Source organism: Paramisgurnus dabryanus, chromosome 11 (genome assembly GCF_030506205.2).
Source record: "Paramisgurnus dabryanus chromosome 11, PD_genome_1.1, whole genome shotgun sequence".
In the NCBI taxonomy this organism is placed as follows: domain Eukaryota; kingdom Metazoa; phylum Chordata; class Actinopteri; order Cypriniformes; family Cobitidae; genus Paramisgurnus; species Paramisgurnus dabryanus.
Genome location: NC_133347.1, coordinates 1,907,052 through 1,922,567, shown reverse-complemented (window position 1 = coordinate 1,922,567; position 15,516 = coordinate 1,907,052). Strand labels below are relative to the sequence as shown.

At 36.4% G+C, this 15,516-nt stretch overlaps 1 protein-coding gene across 2 annotated transcripts in view; it reads right to left on the bottom strand.

The window, feature by feature from the left end:
• fbxl17 (F-box and leucine-rich repeat protein 17) overlaps positions 1-15,516 on the bottom strand; it is a 162,545-nt gene that overhangs the window by 4,360 nt on the left and 142,669 nt on the right. For both annotated transcript variants that reach the window (XM_073816192.1, XM_073816193.1), the window contains exon 9: positions 2,956-3,098. In XM_073816192.1, the coding sequence (XP_073672293.1) occupies positions 2,956-3,098 (143 nt within the window). The remainder of the gene's footprint in view (positions 1-2,955; positions 3,099-15,516) is intronic.

Genomic DNA, 15,516 nt, shown 5'->3' with positions numbered 1-15,516 from the left:
CAAGCTCACCATGAATACAGGTGACGCAGCTCTTCACGTCTTTCTGAAGTCCGGTAAACAGTTTTTATTTATGTTCAAGAGACTCAATAATAATCTTTTAAAGTCAGCATATTTCACATTGATAAAAGTAAAGAGCATCTCTCATTCTTTCTCACTTGATGGTTTGACATGAAAGCATCAGTGGCTTCTGGACTTTAATGAATTGATCTGATGATCTGGGCCGCTGGGAGATCAATCGTTTCTTTCAGTCTTTTCTCTCATTTGGCCCGAGGGTCGGATGGAGATTTGTGACGTGTGACTTCACATCACTGATTTAACCAAATTAACATTTCACCCAAACTAAGACTTTAGCATACGTGTTTGATATGGAAACTCATAACATGAAAGAGAATTTAGAAGCATTATAATAGACTGAAATATTAACAATGCAGTTTTTCTTCTTCATGGGTTTATCTGAGACAGCTTTCAGGATGAGATTACTGTTTGAAAACATGAGAAAATGAGCTACGGTGATGTGGGAAGAAATTTCCTTTGTGAACTGCAAAGACCTACCTGCTTTCATTAGACACACAGAGTAATCTCACTCGGTCAATATTTGATTTACAAAGTGAAACCTTAGATATAAATGCAATGATGTACAGCGGAAGTGTATAAAACATGATATAGTGTATCAAGAGATAAACATCAAGCTAAATTTAATCCTTAAGACTTCTGGATGTTAACTCTGTGCTAAAACTCGAGCAGTGCAATTGGAATGACGCGAACTGGGTGCTGCGATTGCCACGAAAAACACGTGCTATTCTCCTCAAACACATCATTGCGTAAATTAAATCAAGTTCAACTCAAGTGAAAAATTCACATGACACAAAGTTATGTCCCGCAAGTAATCTAAAGTGAGGAACACGATGCTTGGTGTTTGGCAGCATAAGATCATGATGACTGAGATCAATGAGTGAAAACAACTTTAATACTTCTCATCTTATCATCAGATTATGAGACTTTAGTCTGGATTAACAGACAGGATCATAAAAAAATGCTGTCCTCAATATAAACAACAAACAGTCGCTTCACTAAACTACTGTACAAGGTTTACTTCAATATCACACAACTGTGTTTAGATGTCATGTTAATAGATTTATTCATCATAAACAATGAAATCTTCATTAACTTGATTACTGAAGAGACACTTCAGCTTTAATGAATCTATCTATGATATTCAGATAAAGGACCAGATTGACTAAACCCGGCAAATTAGCGTGAGTGAGCAATTTCAAAAAAGTGCCGATGGGAGTGAAAATATCTGCGGGTAATTCACTTAAAAGGTGCAAATTAAAGGCAGACTCCAGTGAATAATGAAAATGACCTCATGATTTACTCATCCTCAACCCATCCTCCATATACATGATTATCTGTTCTCAGATCCTGTTTTCATGACCTATTTGACAGTGGTTTAATGTTATTTATAATTATAATTAAACTCTGTAAAATTACAAACATTATCTGTTCATTAACAGCTCGACTGTTATTTTAAAGGTGCCACAGAATGCATGTTATTAATTTGTTAAATTGTTCTCTGATATCTACACAGAAGATTTGTAGCTTTATTAAGTGCAAAAATAATCCAGAGTCAGTTTTACATGTCCATTTATAACCCTAGGATTTGCCCTTTGAATATAATGGTCTATTTTTAGAGGGGTCATGAATAATAATGTTGAGCTCTGCTCTGATGTTAATGTTAGGGGTAGGGATGTAACGATACTTAGCAGTTCGATACTTCACGATACAAAAAATGCCACAATGTTGCATCGTGCATGATGGGGATATTTATACGATGACGTTCTTTTAATTTTATTCGTTGGTCAGTCAACACGTGATCTACTCTGCGCCAGCGTCACCTGTGCTTCACCGCAGTCACACAGACATCGCTTGAATCATCCGCAGCTTGAACTGAAGGTCAGCAAACATGACTTTGGTAGAAACAGAAATTTATAGATAATGCCCCGTCATCTTTTAAGTCCAACGTCTGGCAGCATTTTGTTTTCATATCACTCCACGAGAATCTTAATGAATCGCACGGATGCGTCGCGTACACGCACCAAAACATGTCGAGACGCGCGCTTCTGTGCATTCAGCTGCGCGCGCAGCTTTATACAAAAGTCAAGGTGATGCCACGCGATTGAGATATATTATGAAAAAATGAAAAAACTAAAACAAGTTCCTAAATAATATGATAATCTTATTTTGACTCGATCACTATTGACTCCTGTAGATGGACATTAAGGGAGTTTAATCCTCACCCAGTCAGATCTCAAACATTAGAGGAAAAATCTCAAGTAAAACGTCGTCAAGTCTATAGAATTTCATTGTTGCTGAAAACATTTACGTGTTATACTATTCTGTATTTTCAGATATTAAATGAATATTTAGTGTATAGCTGTAGGACACAGTTGGCAAGTGAGCTTAGTGTATCGTTACACCCCTAGTTAGGGGTGTACATCATGACTGTGACGTCACAGTTGGTGTTATGTTGAGATTGGTCTGTTTTCCAGTGGTATTTTGCATGCATGAGGCTTACATAAGAAGGAGGAAACAATCGTGTTTGAGGCTCATGATATGTCAATAACCTGTACACAACTCTTATTCATCTATGCCTACATAAATACTTTAATTGTACTTTTTTTGTTTGGCAGCCGCTGCTGATAGTCATTTGACTGCTTTTTTAATGAAATTTTTTAAGTACAATGAACACAAAGGTTTATTTTAGAAAATCTCCCAGCTACAGGCATCAGGGAACAACTTCAGGCCAAAAAAGTGCATCTGTCCTCCAGACATAATCCAAACACCTCAAGGAGGTTAATAATGGGTTAATAAAGGTCTTCTGAGAGCAATTCATGTGATTTTATGCTATTTGATGAGAATGAGTTAGGTGATGATATTTCTAATGTCTCTGTTTACCTTATCACACCTCATCAGACCCAGGTAACGCAGAGATTTACTGCTGCTGGCGATCTGAGTGGCACCTTGATCTGTGATCTCCTTACACCAGCCAGCGTCCACCGTCTCTATAGTGCTGCTGTACTGACCAATGGCAATCAAAGCTGAAGAGAGAGAGAGAAAGAAAACTAGAATGTTATCGACCTCTAAACAAAAAAAACACAGAATATCTTTAGACTGTTACTGAAATAAAGCAGAGACGAATCCTCACTAAATACAGACAAACATGACTCCCAAAAGAAGAGCAAATCTCCTTTACTCTGGCAAATATAAAGAAAAACACAAAATCTCAAAGCTCATAGCAAAGTTCTTCAGATTCAGATGAAATGAAGATGTTACTGGGGAAAACAGACACCCATCATAAAATCATTTATCAGTTACACACCATCAGAAATAATCTACAGCCCTGATCATGTACAGTACTTTTATTCTCATCTGCCTCCATAGATATAAAGTTGTATACTTCAAATGTTTTTGTTTCAAAGTCTATTTTACATTGAAAATTCATCCATCACTCAGCACCTTAGCTTATTTCCACCTTAATGTTCATTGCTTTTGTGTTATTGTGTGTTTCTTGTTCTATGTGTAATATTAATGCCAATAAAGTTACTTTAAATTGAAAATTGAAATAGAGAGAGAGAGAGAGAGATCAAACTGAAATAAAATGAAACTGTCTGAAAGTGTAAATCCTGTACTTTGTTTCTTTTCAGTGCTTTTTGTTTAGCAGTGCCTGTCATCTTTAACACAAGTCTGTGTGACATTATTACTGAAAACACCTTTATTTCACAGCAAGAATCTATGCTTCACATCAATCAAATTAAGCCACACCCACCAGTACACAAATAATTCACTATAGTCAATAACAGGGTTTCCATCAAAATGTGAAGCAAATCTTTTCAAAATTCACACAAAAAGAAAAACAAACAAATGTGAATTAGTTGTGTTTCCATCAAGTTGTTTGAGTGAATGACGGTGGTATTGGTAATCTAGTAACTAACAGTAAATACAACAAGACATGCTTAGAAAATGGAGACATGACTGCATTTAGTTATAATTGGGCAAGTTATTAATTAACTAGCAGTGTATTTGCCAAACTAAATGCTGTGCACAGAAGAAGGAATGCAGAGTTTTTGATGCAGGCACTAACAGTAAGGGCATTACAATGACATCCAGCCACATATACGATAAACACAAAGTCAGCTAGATCATCAGTCACATGGGTTTAATGTTCAATACGTCAGAATTTATACAGCAAATGCGTTTCCATCTCCCATTATTTGCAAGAAACCACAGCTCAAGTAAGCGTGAAAACTTTTTTGCAAATTAAGGAATTTTATTTCAAATTTGGCTTTTCCATCAAAATTCTAAATGCACGTCTGATTCATTCTAATTCTAGAGAAATGAGTTATTCATTTTTACAGATGAACTTCTGGACTGATCTCACATCAGCATTAAACACCACACACAGCAGACGCAGTCAGAAAAGACACAAACACAGTGAAAGATTCACAATTACTTTCTTTCTCTTTCAGCATACTTGTGTTTAGTTTACAATATTGCCAAAACATTAAACATAAAACACATAAAGAGAAGAAATACACAATAGCACAATAACATGAATCATTCTAAGTGTGTGTGTGTGTCTGTGTTCAATTGTGAGTATCATTTATACAGTGTCACAGTCCTGACACATGAACACATACTGGATGATCTGCAGTGATGTGTGTGTCTGTGTTTGTGCTCTTATGGTAATCATTATCTTGTCATCATGAAGAGAGATTGTGTGTGTTTACAGACACTCATTTTATTCTTTTCAAACACTGAAGCATTCCAGAGTCTGGAGAACATTCAGTTCCACCATCATCATCATCATCATCGTCATCTCCTTCAGGGTCTGGCATTTCACAGACAGCTTTTTGTGTTTTTGTGGGTCTGACTTTTGGAAAATCTCAAACTAAAGGTCCTGTTGCCAGAAGATGTGAAGTGTATCAGAAACAGAAATACATTTCGACAAAGATCATTTGTCAGTGAAAAACACTTTGACTAAAATTCATTTATAAGAATGCAAAATCCTTTTTGAATTACAGGTTTGCATTTTTAATGAAAGCAGTGTGTGTGTAACATGTTTAATGTAGAGTTGGGTCTTAAACTGAAGATAACATTGGTCTTCAGTGTTACGTGAGGTTAACATGACGTCTGATCTGACTTAATCACATTACTGTCCTCCGGTGAACTAAACAGATAACTCAAGTTTATAACCAACAGAGGGATTCATCAATGCACTTAAAGCATCAATAAGAGCAACAAATATCACTGAACTGAACTGAACTGATCCTGTATTCATTTCAAATGAATCTACAGCCAACCTTTCACTGCACACACACACACACACACACACACACACACACACACACACACACACACACACACACACACACACACGCGCATGGATGCATGTACACATGCAAACACACACAAACATGCATGTACATGTACACACACACATACACACACAAACGCATACATACAAACATGCATGCATGCACGTACGCATGCAAACACACACGCACGCACGCACGCACGCACGCGCACACACACACACACACACACACACACACACACACAGACTCACACGTGGACTCATTTACTCCACAGGAGTCTGGGTCTGTTTATTCACCCCTGACTCATAATAACACAACTGAACCTATAACAGACAACAACTATAACCTCACACTGCCTGTTCTTTAAAACAAACACGCACGTGACACTGAGTGATAGAAAAGCAAAAGAAATGAAATGGAAGGATATGAGACTGTGATGTGCTGAATCTTGGGCTGAATCTCAGAATTGCTTTTGGTGTTTCGTTCCTATCATAACGTCCTATTGAATCACTGATGTAACATCTTACAACACAAAGACCTTTAACCTCAAACCTTACAGAAACAGATCAGTAAACAAACAAACTGTTGACAGATCAGACGAGTGTTTTCACAGCCATCAGCTACAGAGATGAGATGATAAATATACTGAACAGAAACAGTGTGGTGTTAAAAACACACAGAGACTGAAGTGAGAAAATCTCTTGACAAAGCTGAGAGCATCAGGAGATTTGACATAAAAACACTACAGAAAATAACAGAAATCATTCAATATAAAATAACAAAACAGCTCTGCAAACAAGAAAATATTTGATTTAAGATATAAGCCCATGAGTGAGTTTACTACAGGAACAGAGTAAAATAAAACTAATAAAATGTCTGTCTGTCGGTCATAACTGAATTCTTATTTTTAGTTTTATTAATGACTCTGAGCTTTAAAAGAGTGAAATGAAAGTTATTATAGGACACACTGTGTTTTAAAGTCAAGCATGCTTTTTGGGCACGCGTGAATGAGTGTTTTTACAGCTTGATAAATAATCAGCACAGCCCAAACTCTGTGTGCTCGTTGTTTATTAATTATGACCTGAAATAGACACACAACTAATGCAGGAGGATGATTTGTATTTGCATCTTTAAACTGCGTGAAACTATATATTTGTGCAATGTGCTTGTGCCATACAACACGCACATCAATCACATTATTCATAGTTCATGTAAAAGCTATGATAGGATTTATCAATCAGAATGATTTCATTCTGGTGTCCATGTAAACAGAGCTACTGTTCACCATCAGAAAAATCACGTGCGCGCACACACACACACACACACACACACTATTTGTAAAGTGTGAGGAGATCACCACAGGCTTCCAGAAGAGAAACTGTTCTGAAATGATCCATTCTGACCCCCGCGCTCTACAGATGTGTTTACCCGGACCCTCGGCCGACACGCAACACTGCACACATTCAGCACAAAAGAGCGTAAAGACACAAGAGGAAGCTATGTGTGCTGTGATCAACAGAGCCTACAGCTGGGAACAACGCCTCTTTAAACCTCAGAGGTCATGAGGTCACACTGAAGAAATCCAGAAGAGATCATAGAAACATAAACTACACTGTGACAGAGACTTATCAACATCTACAGTAAGTGTTTGTTTGATATCTCTGATGTTTCAGGCCAGTCGGAGATCAGGTGGTCCATTGTCCTCCTCAGAGATCTGGAGATCAGCGTCTGACCCCTGCGGCCCGGGTCAGCGCCGGAGAGACAGACACGCTCTGATACACATCTATAAACCTCTAAAGACGGACCATGAGAAGAAACTCATTCATATTCAGCAGATTCCCCACAGGTCCCATGAAATCAAAATGACTTTTTTGTGGCTTTTAATTCATGTCTGGAGCTCTGGGATTTTCTATATGCGAGTATAAACTTTCAGAAAGTTTAAATGTTAAGTGTTTTTACACACACACACACACAAACAGTAGATGAATGTTATCCGTAAACATCACTGACATGAACCAACCACGATCTCAAACGGTCTCATTCTTTAGTCAGAAGACATTGAGTTATTTTCATCTCAGCGTGTTAATGAAGCGCTATTACAACCCGACACATTAAACACAATGAATGAGGATCATTTACAAGTCACCCTTCTCATCACTTTACTGCTACACAAACACACAGAAATGTTTCAGTCATGTGTAATAATAAGAGCAGTGTAAGCGGGTGAAGCTCTCGCCCAGCGGTGGGTAAATACAGCAGATAAAAGCTTAAATCTGGATCTCACACACACAGCGGGGTTCTCAATCAGGTCCATTAGGTTTCTTCCTACTTTTAGTCCATTTCAGCAGGAGTTTGTCTGAACGTCAGATGATCACAGGCAGGAAGTGTCTGTTAAACGACAGATCTGAAGAGGCTTTAGTGTGACTAAAGGACTTTGGGAATAATGTGGAGCTCAGATGGAGATGAATGAAACAGGAAGCAGGTTAAACTCTCAATAGAAGCACCTGCAGGTGATCATGAGACTCAATGACTTTAAATCAGCCTGATGTGTGATGGGTTGAAAGGGCAAAGGGTTCAAAGCAAACGCTGGAGTCTCTCTCTCTCTCTGTGTGTGTACCTGCTCTTAATAATCAAAGCTGAATATAATACAACAATACTCATATTATTGATAATGAAAATAATTATTATAGTCACTTTATTCTCTTAGGAAATATTATAGGAAACAGTCAGCATTTACACCACTGTCACATTTATTTCTGAATCCACACGATACTTTTAATGTGCAACACTACAGAGGCTTAAAGATGATAGAAGAGAAGATCTGAGACTCTGTTTGCTCTGGATTCACTCCTGACTTGAGATTATAAGAAGACAAAGTCATCTTTAAGATCAGACATGATGCTCTTATTGTTTCTATGATTTTATGTTATTTCTACTCATCAGCTCAAGAACATTATTTTATACTAAATTTCTGACCATCATTGGCAGAAGTCAAAGAAAATTTTTTGATTAGAAATAGACCAAAAACACTATCACTAATCACTATTCTGATTCTAGACTTAAACAGATGACATTTGGGGCTCTATTTTAACGATCTAAGCACATCGTCTAAAGCACACTGTCTAAATGGGCGTGTCCAATGCCACTTTTGCTAATTTAACAACAGGAAAAATGGTTTGCGCAGGGTCGAAAAGGGTTGTTCATATTTTCCTAATGAGTAATGGGTGTGTTTTGGGCGTAACATGCAATAAACCAATGATAGTCTCATCTCTCATCCCCTTTAAAAGCCAGTTGCGCTGGCGCTGTGCGTAATCCCTATTTAGATGACGGACCTTGTAAACTGAAGAACTAAGCGGAAGAAGAAGACCACCAGTTTAAGATTAATGTTAAATAATTGTGTTGTTTTCATTTTTATTGAAATGTAATTTTTTTGCATTATAACCTTTAAAAGCCTTTTTCTTTCTGTCACAGAAGTACAAATAGCAGGCTTTTAACTGCTGTAAATGTATTGATATCCTACATAATAATTGTAATCTCATAAAATAATTTGCAAGTATGCAAGAAAAGGTTTGTACTCTAAAAATACAAACAAGAGATAAAGAATTTACAAACGTGCAGAGAGCCGAAGCGTTTCAGCACTTGGACAGCGCCATGGGTTTATTAAAAAGCATTACTAAAAATGTTTCTCATCTCACCATATCCACACGTACAGAGTCATCACATACAATAAATCCGTGGGGTAGCATTTAAAACATTTTAAAAAAGATGCATTTGTTTAAAGGAAAGCATACACCAGGCTACAGGTGAAGCAGCTCTTTACGCCTTTTAACGTCTCATAATCGATGCTCATTTATGTCCAAGAGACTCAATAATAATCTTTTACATTTTAATCCTTTACTTTTTCATATTTAAAAGCATTTTTGTGCTGCTGCACATTCATGTATGTGATAAGCAAACCCGCGTTGTCGTCCCGTTTATAGGCGCATATTACTAACACGCTCTTTATATAACAAAAACATATTGCGTTTTAGTTGCCTCAAAATGGCAACGCACCAACAATGCGCCTGAACACACCTCGTTTTCAGACCAAAACACCCATGGGCGCAAATGCATTTGCTAATTAAACAAAATGGCACTAAACATGACAATGATAATTGCGTTGGTTGAAACTAGCAAAAGACACTTGTGTCGCGCATTGCGCCGGGTGTAAGATAGAGCCCTAGGTGTAAACGGGCTCAAACTGATTTTGCCAAGTGGTTGATGTCCTCAGGGCAACATTTTTCTAAATAAAACCTAAACCCACCCCAAACCCCAACCATAACCAAACCCTAAAATCAGAGGGACATGATAAGTGAAAAACAACGGTCTAGAAACAGCTAATCCTGGTTGTAAGCTTATACTTAAAACAAACTGTAAACTTATTTCTGAAATCTGATTGGTTGATTGAAATGTTGTCCCAGGGTCAACATAATGTTGGCCTAAGGACATCAACCACTCGGCAAAATCAGGAGAGCCGTGTAAACAGCATGAAGTAACAAAGTATGTGCGTGTGTGTGTGTGTGTGTGTGTGTGTGTGTGTGTGTGTGTGTGTGTGTGTGTGTGTGTGTGTGTGAGTGTGTGTGTGTGTGTGTGTGTGTAATAAATGTATTTACAGTGCTGTCTCAAAGTTAAACTGAGGAACCAATGCCTCTAAACTCAATTAGTGAAAAAAAATAAAAAACAGCTACACACATCTTAAAGCACACTGAAAGCATGTACAGTACACACACACACACACACACATTCACACAACCACACACACACAAACGCACATGCACATGCATACGCAAACACACACACATACGCGCACACACATCACAGAATCACATACACACATGATTGTAAATACAGTCCTAAAGAGTGTGCGCGTGATCTGATCTGAGAACAGTGGTGGTGTTCTGTGCTAAAAGCTCTACAGGAAACAGTCATTGATTTACTCTGCCCATCCTGATGGCCCATTACAATACTGCTGCACCTTTACCATAAATTTAAAACTCATTACACTAATGGAGTTCAAGATCTGCTTCACATGACACCGAGATTGAAAGAAATTTGTTTGACTTTTTAAAACCCTTTTAATCAAAAATATTTGAGGGTTAAAATATAAATAAATAACAAAATAAATGTAGTTACTCCACTTCAAAAAAAAAAAAAGAGCGAGAGACACAATAAGAGAAAAACACAATGAGAGAGAGAGAGAGAGAGAGAGAGAGAGAGAGAGAGAGAGAGAGAGAGAGAGAGAGAGAGAGAGAGAGAGAGAGAGAGATCAAGTCTGCCCCCTTGTGTGTGTGATTTAGTGATTAAAGTGTGAAACTCAGATATAAACAGACGATGATGTTTGCTAGTAAAGCAACAATATTAGTGACAGTGAAGCGAGACTAGTCAGTGTTTAAATGATCCTCATCATCATGTGTGATCTTTTACACATGAGCTATAATCACAACAACCACCCATCAACCTTAAAACAACACAACACTCACATCTGCACACTAAACACAGATCAGTGTTCAGAGTAAATGCAGAGTCTTGCCAATATGTTTCAATGATTTCTCTGATTGCTGGATTTCTTGAATTTTCAGTAATTGCATGAATTTCTTTAATAAACACAGTTAAGGTCAGTTTGAATCAGACGATGTGACCTCAGAGTTTTATACTGTAGGTGCTGCTGATTCTTCAGTCCTTCACCAAACATCAGCAACATTCTGACTCATGAATCAAGTGTAGATCAATTCATTCATGTGATTCAGCTGCTTGTGTTTTAATGAAACCAAATCAAGTCTGAAGGAAATCTGGCCCAGGCTTTTTAAAGTATAATACTAAATATTTCTTGTATTTACTGAGACACACTGTGAGCTCGTGTCTGGAATAATACATTAAATCAAACAGTCTTCACTCATATTTATATTTATATTCATTTGTGTTTTTATCAGCAGAGCTGCGGTCTGTGAGGGATCAAATCTCTTCAAATCACAAATGAGTAAAAATCTAAATGGATGAAAAAATATGGCATGTTTCAGAGCAAGAGAGGAAGTCAGCATCACATCATTTTTGCTGCAAATAAAGATTGATGATTTATACCTTAATAGTGCAATGTATCCTGGGAGATACGACTCATAAAATCATGAATATATCAAATATTTTAAAAATTTCAATGAATATCTTTTACATAAGTCCAGATGATACAAAAAATGTCATGAAATGATGTTTTCCACTCTTGACTGTTTAAGGGTTAAACATCTTAAATGATCTTTATCTCCTGAGAGGTGTACCGTCCTAAATCCATAATCTAAACTGAAGATGCGTCTTCATTGACTTTTTTGTTTAATTTTTAAAGCATGCAGAAATGATAAAAAACTGACTGTAGGACTTGCTTGATGTTAAAATAATTATTAAGAGAGATAAAGTTCAGGACCTGATTGATGTTAAACGAGTTATTAAGAGTGACAAGACTCAAAAGGATCTTCCTGACGCTGACGTCTGAAGCGCATGCACACAAACGCGCCAGTGTGCGACTCTGATATATATAGACATCTACACAAAATTACAGTTTTAAAAATATCTGTTTTAGAAAGCATTTACGCAGGTATGCACCTGTAATCTGTTATATCTGAAGTGAATGTTTGGTTAACTGTTGAGGAAAAGTATCTGTTGTGTATCATTATATTAAACCCTTGCATTAGCCTATAGTATCTTAAAGCAGTCTGTCTCAATGTCAAAATTAAACAATAAAAGAAAAACATGCATTTAACATATATATTGATATTGCTTTTGCTTTGCGTAAACAGGTGAAGTTCTGTCATGTTTTGTCAGATTACAACAAATCATGCATTGTTTTGAAGTTTTTTAATAAAGAATGTTAAAATATAAATAACTAAAAATTTGCTCAATTTGCCAAAACAGAAATGGAGAAAGAAGAAGGTCTTCTAAAGGGAAAATCATATATAAAACTATAGCTGATGGTTCTGTTGAAAAGGTAAACAGGCTGTTGTAAACAAACATTTGCATATAGCATAAATATTTGTCCAAATCACTGTTGAATAGAGCTTTAAAAATTTGAAAAGTGTCAAATTTAGGTACATTTAGAACTGTAAAAATGTGAGATTAATTTACGATTAATCGTGAATTAACTCATGAAATCATGCGATTAATCTAGATTAAATATTTTCATCTATTGACAGCCCTAGTATAATGACATGTTTACTATGCTATAACCATGGTTTACAGGGATACAGGAAGTGCCCCCATAAACTGAAAAACATACTTAATGGTAGTTTATCATGGATTAAAGACTGTCAACAGGTTTTTGTGACATTGGGGTTAGGGAATGGGGTATGCATTTTTATGCATAAAATGCATTGGTCTATGGAAATGTACCTGTAAACATATATGTGTGTGTGTGTGTGTGTGTGTGTGTGTGTTAAGAGATGTGTTCATGGTCAGATAAACAGACCCAGAGTCAGTTAAAGTCATCAGTTAGGACTCATACAGTAGCAGTAGAGATGAAGAGTAAAGGTAAACAGGACACAACTGACAGTGATCGATGAGTTTAACTCCTAAAGACCTGAACTTCTCCTTAAACACCATCAGAGAAGATCTGCTAGAAAACTTAAAGCCCACAGATCTTCTAATGATGTGTTAAAAATCCATTTCACTTCACTAATGAACATTTATTATATATTTATAATTGTATGCATATACGAATACATACTGTCCTCAAAATAAATCAAAAGAAAACTTATGTGAAATAACATAAAAACTACAGCAGGCCTGGATTTGTTTGTATGGTATAAAGCGTTTGTTATAAAGCAGACAAGAGTTTTAAACCTGGACTGAAGATCAACTTCTCAAAAACCTTCAGTATTTACAGCAGCATCTTAAAACAATAACTATTTAATAGTTAACCAAATATTTAAAGATAAACAAATCATTCATCAACCAGAGCACATCAGATCACAAAGACTTCCAAAACCAGACCAGAAACATGTTTTAAAAAAGAAAATGACAGTCTGACTTATAATAGCAAACATGTTTTTTCTGGACTTAGTAACTACTGTAACACAAAAACATCACACAAACCCTCTGTGTGTAAACATCAACAAACTGAAAGAATGAAGCTGTTTAGAGAATCAGACGTAAATGAGTGAAGATGTGGTTGTTGTTATCCAGTACTGTGTGTTTACACTGGACTTTGTCTACAGTCCATTAGTCATTTAGGTAAGACTGGCACAAATGAAGCGATGAGAGGTTACGGATCTGTGCAAAAAATCTGGTGAGGTTTTAGATTCCTGGCAGGCAAAACCAGAGGCGGCTAAATCCCCCTTAACACATCAATCAGAAACGTGAAGGTTTAACACACCATTACACAAACCACAAAATCTTCAATGACTTCTGCTCAAGTAAATATTTTCACACCATGTCTGACGGTGTTAAATGATTGAATGTGAAGTGAAAACACTTGTGATGAGAAGTTTCCTTTACATTCATTCAGTGGACATCCAAACAATCTCATCAAACACAAATTATTTTTTATTAATTACTGTGGATGGTGGACATCAAAAACACTTTTGTTATCTCAACAACAGTATCTAAATACCAGTGATGGGAGTAATGCGTTACTGTAATTCCACTACTTTTAGCGGTAACGTGCATGTAATGAAGTATTTTTTTAAATCAAGTAATGCAATTACAATTACTGAAATTTAAATGAGTTTGTTACTCGCGTTACTCTATTGTGTAAAAAAATAACACTTCCAGACAAGACATTTCTGATCTAACGTCGCAGGACCTTGGTGGGCGGCGCAATGAATCATTAAACTTCATCATGGCTGACAGTGCGTATAAAATTAACATGAAAAATCTAAACGGGACAACATACCTCTGTTTAATAATTGTGCGCAAGTCATAATCCATCCGATTTGTAAATTATCTTTGCCAAGCAATCCCAGTATGACATCAACTTGCATTTGTAGTCCACAAAAGCAATAAATCTAAGAAATGTTAATATTCTTAGATATTTACATCGGCCTTCATGGAAGAGAACGATCTGTGATTGTTGTTTCCAATAAAATATGCACCCTGCGCTGTACACTCATGGTAAAACTCCATAGTATGTGCGAGTGCGCATAAAGTTTCAGTTTTGGTTTCACTCGCTCCGTATCCGACAAAACAATCCACTCGCTCTGTGCCCGTCCGACAAAACAATCCACGTTCTCCGTTTTCTGAATAAGTATCTTCCTTTAATCTTATTTATCATTTAAATCAAACAATATATGATCTTAAATATCACGGCTGTGTAGGGCTGCACGATTCGGAGAAAAAATCTAATTGCGATTTTTCTGATCAAAATTGCGATTCGCGATTTAAAGTGATTCATTAGTATATAATAAAAGAGGTACATCCAGGTTTGTTGTGGTGGTTTTAATAGCACCAAAGAAAGATGCTGTGCTACTGTTTATTTAAAACCTCTTAAACATTGTACCAAGTTGTCTGCAGGACTTTGCTATTCTGCAGACAAACTTTTTTTTTAATCTAAGAACATTAAAAAAAATACAATTTAAATTTTTTTTTTGAAAGTTTTATTTAAAATAACATATAGGCCAATGTATTTTGGCTGTCACTACAACAATGCTTCTGACAAGCAAATGTTTAGTTTTTCTTTTAATCATAAGACTATACTCATCTTGTTTTACTTTTCAGGCATCTGTAATAAATGTAAATATATTAGTTATTAGAATCTATGATTTAACATAAGCAAAAAATACAAATAAAAGACTGCACAGTCCTCACTGTAGGATTTTAAATGTGGAGCTGCAGAAGCTTGTTCAGTTAAGAGTAAGGAGTGATTTTAATTTTTGGTGTGTAATAAACATTTCTGACACAGAAAGCACCAGGTTACTGTCACTTTAAGACACAAGACAGCTTTAAAACTGCTCTGCTTTAATGTACTGATAAACATCCAGCTGAAAGAAAACTTAAGTTTAGTGATCACGCGTGTGCTGACTGCTCTCTGTGTGCGCGCTTCATGAACCCTCATGCCTGTAAATATTCAAAGCGGTGCAGATGTGCGCGTGCAAGAAAGTATAATGTACCTGTTTCGTCTGCT